The sequence below is a fragment of the Lactuca virosa genome, chromosome 4, assembly GCF_052849685.1.
Source record: "Lactuca virosa cultivar CGN04683 chromosome 4, Lactuca_virosa_CGN04683_v6, whole genome shotgun sequence".
NCBI lineage: Eukaryota > Viridiplantae > Streptophyta > Magnoliopsida > Asterales > Asteraceae > Lactuca > Lactuca virosa.
In genome coordinates, this window is record NC_136429.1 from 369,524,646 (window position 1) to 369,530,234 (window position 5,589).

Sequence of the window (5,589 nt, forward strand, 5' to 3'; positions counted from 1 at the left end):
TGTTCACTATGTTTCCAAATGGGTAAAGGCAAAGGCAACAAGAACTGATGATGCTAAAGTTGTTGTAGATTTTGTCAAGGCTAACATTTTATGTAGGTTTGGAACTCCAAAAGCCTTGATCAGTGACAGAGGCACACACTTCTGCAACAAAACTCTTGGATCGGTTCTCAAGAAGTATGGAGTCCAACATCGGGTGTCCACGACTTATCACCCGCAAACAAATGGACAAGCTGAAGTGTCAAACAGAGAAATCAAGTCCATACTTGAGAAAACAGTGAACACAAACCGCAAAGATTGGAGTTTGAGATTAGATGATGCTCTTTGGGCATACCGCACTGCATATAAAACTCCAATTGGGATGTCACCTTACAGACTCGTGTTTGGCAAAGCTTGTCACCTCCCTGTTGAACTGGAACACTAAGCTTTCTGGGCTATCAAAAAGCTAAACATGAAGATTGATGAAGCGGGTGTTCACCGAAAGCTAGAGATTCAAGAATTGGAGGAAATAAGAAATGAAGCATTCGAGACTTCACACATCTACAAAGATAAGACCAAAGCATTCCATGATAAGTACCTCTCCCGTAAGACCTTTGAGATTGGTAAAAAAGTATTACTCTATGACTCTCGACTTAAATGGTTTTCCGGTAAATTACGGTCCCGGTGGGTGGGTCCGTTCATTGTTACTAATGTATTTGATCATGGTGCAGTTGAGATTAAGAGTAACAAAACTGGAAAGGTGTTCAAAGTTAATGGTCACAGGTTAAAGGTTTTCTATGAAGGTTTCCAAGAGAAAGACATGGAGGTTGATAGCTTGGAACGCCCGGACTACATTGAGTGAATCTAAAGGGCAAAGTCGAGCCAACGACTTAAAACAAGGGCAGCTTACCGGGAGGCAACCCGAGGGTATTTCTGTCTTTTCTTTAAAAACAATTTCCATTTCTTTGGGTTTTTGGTTTTCAATGTTCCAAATGCATTTAAACATGATTTAAAATCACCAAACGGACCTTGGGATGCAAAAACATTTCATTTGAATGAGATGGAATTTTTTTGATTCAAAAAGTGGAAGTGACAATCAGAAGGGTACACTGCCCGTGTTCCTTTTGCCTTATAATGAACACGGGTCGTGTTCATCAAAGAGCAAACAATTCCGGAGTCAGAGGAGTACACGGCCTGTGTTCCTCTTGGCTTATAATGAACACGGGTCGTGTTCATGCATATCGCAGGCATCCAACTCCAAGTTTGAATTCCTCTGGATCTGTATTTTGCAGAAAAGAAAAGGATTTGTCTTTCAGAAGCAATGCCACTTGTATAAGGTCATACAAGTTCATCAGAGGAAAATCTGCAATAGTGAATTCGCATGTTTTTCCATTTGCCCTGGCCACAACATATTTAACATTTTGAACAATGTTTTCAAAGACCACATCCTTTTTCATGCTTATCACCTTCTTGATCTTGATCAGTGACCATACATCCTCAGGGGCTTTGCCAAGTACTGCATGAAAACGAATTTTCATATGAGTCCCTTCATCTTTTTCTTTGAAATTCCCTTCAGCTTTGAACTGAGGCATGATGAACATCATCTCATTTATAGGGAAATCCAACTGGCATGCATCAGTGTTTGTAACCACATAACTCTGTTTTGGCTTCTTATCAAATGAGTACATGTGATTAAAAGCAACCAAGGCTTCGATTGTTTCATAGTTGTAATGTTTTGCTGGATCACCTTTATTCATGCCCTTCGGATCACCAACCCTCTGAGTCATGATGCTTTGAATAAGCCTCATTTTCTCGAGTTCAGCTTCAGCTTCAGCCTTCTTTTCTTCTTTAGATTTTTCAACCAGAATTGATTTTCCTTTGTCTTTCGAAACAGATTTTTCAGTTATGTCTTTTAGCTTCGAACCACTTCCACCAGATTCCAAAGGTTTACCAATTACAATTCCTTTCGAAATTGTTCTTGTAATTGGTAATGTTGTTACGATTGTTGAGGTCACTGGTTGAGCAGACACAATTACTGGTTTTGTTGAAGGGATGCTAGATGGAAATACCTTGCCCACCACTTTCGCTTCTTCTTCTGTTGACTTCCTTTCTCCCCCTTGCACCCCTGTGAAAACAGGAGGGGCAGTAGTTGTGGGAAGAAGACTAGATATGCGAAATAGTGGAGCAAGTTGCTTGTTAAGTATGGCTTCGAACTGCACAAACTTCTGGGACAAAAATTCTGGAGTAATCAACGGTGACGAAACCGGTTTCGTTGAGATCTCCTTCAACTCCTTTAACAACTTGATCACACCTTCAAAATTTTCACTTTCAGACTTGGAGATTTGAGTTATTTGAGGACTCAAACCTTCGTATAGCTTGACAAATCGAGTGACAGCATCACAAATGATATCGACCTTCTGATTCAAGGACGCATAATCATGTTGAACAGATAAAATTTCCTTTTTCATGTCTTCACGAAGTTCGTGAATTTGGGAGTTAACATCCTCCCTCACTTTCTTGACTTCCTGAACAAAAAGAACATGTCGTTCTTTTGTTATGCTTCGCAGATCCTTAACTTCTCCCATAAAATCAGATCTGAGAGTTTTAACACGAAGCTCAGAATTCTGATCTGTATAATCAACCTTTTCTAAAATAACAGACTCAGAGGCTTTTATCATTCCAGAAACTTTGTTGATTACTCTTGATTCAAACATCTTGAGCATAGAATCAACCTCCAAACTTGAAATAGATGAACCTCCGCCAAGATCAGCTTGAGATTGAATGATGGAGTTCAACTTTTGATTAAGAATTTTGTATTGCTTCATTGTCATTAACATATGATCAGGAAATTCTTCTTCTTCATCATGAAACTCTAGGTCTTCGAATGTTCCACCAAACCCTTCATTATCAGTTTCAGTGGGTGAAGATGGTTTGGGTGTATCTGTGGATTGAGAGGAAAAAATGGAAGTAATTGGTTGATTGATGATATGTTCAAAGGTTGGTGAAACAGTGGTTGATGTGAGAGGAATAGTAGATGTTGGTGTAACAGAAACCAATGATTCGAAAGGAGTAGAGATAATTGGACCTTGATCTGCATCTTTCGAACCACCTTCACCCATGTTGACATTTGCATCCGTATCAGATACGTGTGCAGGGATGCCTGAAGTTCGAACCTCCTCAAAAATTGACTTGGTAATCGAAACTTCGGGTGGTATGATAACAGTCTTCTCAGGAATGGAACTTGTAATAATAGAAGTGAACTCTGGAGTTTCTGGTATTCGTTCATCCTCTTCTATAGACTCAGTAGATAAAACAATCTTTCGACTCTTCTTCGTCTTCTTCTTTTTCGGTTGTGACAAGTGTTTTGCCATATCTTCTGCTGCTCTTTTCTTGGATCCGGGAGAAACAGGAACAGGTACCTCACGAATTAAAACTCCTTGGTGAGTAATTTGAGGCTTGCGAATCAACTTCTGTGAAGGTGACTTTCGTTTGTGGATGGATTTCATCTTGATTCTTCGAAACATCCCTGTTTTCGAAGGAATAATCACGTTCTCTTGAGTCTCTTCCACTATTGGCTCAATCACTTGTGTTGCTTCAACTGTCACTGCAACATTTTCTGTCTTCTTCTTTGAAGATTTAGAGGATGTTGAACCCTTCGTTTTCTTTTCAGGTGAAGCAGGATCAGCTTTCTTCGACTTTTTGATCTTCTTTTCGTCGCGTGGCAACAAAATTCCCGTAGGAATAGAAGAATCGAATGTTTTCAGATATGCAATCAAAACAGGATTCGTAGGATCCACCCTTTTAAGCATCGCGTCTGGAATCCGAGCAACGTTTGGAAATTCATCATCATTGTCAACAACTTCCTTCGGAAAGTGATAAGATTGAAAAGTAACCTTCTCATCTTCATTTGAAACCAAGATGCCTTCCTTGTTGTAAAAATGTTGCAGAATTAGACTCCAGTACCTAGCACACGAAATGCCATGAATAACATTCGTATGTTCTACTCCTTTTTGGAATTCCTTCCATAGCTGTGTAGAGTAGTCTGCTGGAAGATCATAGTATAAACCAGCCACCATGGCATAAACCTCCATCCTTCCTTTATCTAATCCAACTGTTCTTCCGGTTAAACAACGCAAAAATATCCCAAACAAAAAATTCCATAATTTTGGAAGACCAGACTTCTTAAAGTCACTTATCTTTGACAATGGGGGCTGATATCCCATTTCATTAAACATATGAATTATTTGGGAGAATTGAAATTCAACAAAAGGAGGTGTATTTGGAATGTCAAGAATCTGACAAAACAGTTTCTTGGAAAGCCTAACCTTTTTGTCATTGATTAGGTGAAAAGTAATCGAATCAGAGGCTTTGTTGTATGTGGCAGTAGATCCTGCTTGAGAAAGCCAGGATACCGGAACAGAAAAGAAATTGAACATTGCTTTGGATAAAACAGAGTGTTTTAAAGAAACAATAAGCATCTTGAATTCTTCTGGACACTGAGAAAGTTCACCATCCACATAATAATTGGTAGATTGAATCTTCATAACTGGTGCAGAAGAAGTATCTTCAGTAGAAGGATCGACATGAGCAGTAGTCGCCATTGTTAGGGTTTGAAAAAGATGAAGAACAGAGAATTTGGGAAGTTTTGAGTTTTGATCGCATAAACGTATAAAGTACTCTTGAACCCCCTTTTATATGTAACCCTAAATGATTTGAATTTGAAGCGGGATGCATTTAATGAGATCCGACGTGGCACCTTGAAAATCGGACCTGTACAGCGGAAAGGTAGCCATGCGTCAAAAAGTGTCTGTCACATCACCTGGAAAACCGGGCAAAATACCATACGTCATGTATAGACAGCCTGCCATTATCCCCTTAATAGAATTGTAACCGTTAGAACCCTTCGAATGGAGGCAAGGCTCTTTCACTTTTGGGATAAAAAGCGAAGTCATTTGCCAGATGTTCGAAATCATCAGCCTGAGTTGGTATTACTCAGAACCTCAAGGATTTCGTGTGTGTAGTGTGCCAAAGAAAGTTTAGACAAGAAACAAAAAAAAAAATTTAAATTTTGTGATGTCAAAAATTTAATTTGACACGAAGGCAGTTAAACCCCGGGCAAAGGTTGCTTCGTTAATCATCAAGAGAGATGATCAACAGCTTGTGTATGTTCCCGTGAATTACAATCGAATACTTTTTGATAAGTATCAAAGGGCTTCTTTTAAGAATGCTTCATGGGTAGGTTCAAAATTTCGTTACATGTCAACCTAAACATATGGTGATAAAGTATAACAGAAATTACTTGTATGACCAGTGTAGTCAGTGACAAGTCGGCTTTGAAAAATTTTAACATGACTAGGACATTCGAATGAAACTCACACGGAAATCATATTCAAAAAAAAATTTGTATACTGGATCTTGTTGGGTAACAAACATCGTGGGTTTCAAATGCTTGATCAAGACCACTCATTCGAAATGAATATGATTTGGAGTTTCGAACATTGGTACAGAAACAAAAGTTTCGTATATATCTGGAACAATGTTCCCCGTCAATTCCTTAATTTGTAAGATTTTTGGGTTTCACTTCCATCACGGACTCATGATGTCAGATCATAA

The 5,589-nt window shown here is 38.9% G+C and overlaps 1 protein-coding gene across 1 annotated transcript; it reads left to right on the forward strand.

The window, feature by feature from the left end:
• Positions 1–448: 448 nt before the first annotated feature.
• Positions 449–838, forward strand: LOC145106323 (uncharacterized). The gene has a single exon (XM_079043330.1). It carries the CDS (start codon positions 449–451, stop codon positions 836–838), a length of 390 nt encoding a protein of 129 aa, XP_078899456.1.
• The last annotated feature ends 4,751 nt before the right edge of the window (positions 839–5,589 follow it).

Bases quoted from the DNA above. Each gene is read 5' to 3' on its own strand.
- LOC145106323 (XM_079043330.1), top strand. From the start codon at position 449: ATGAAGATTGATGAAGCGGGTGTTCACCGAAAGCTAGAGATTCAAGAA.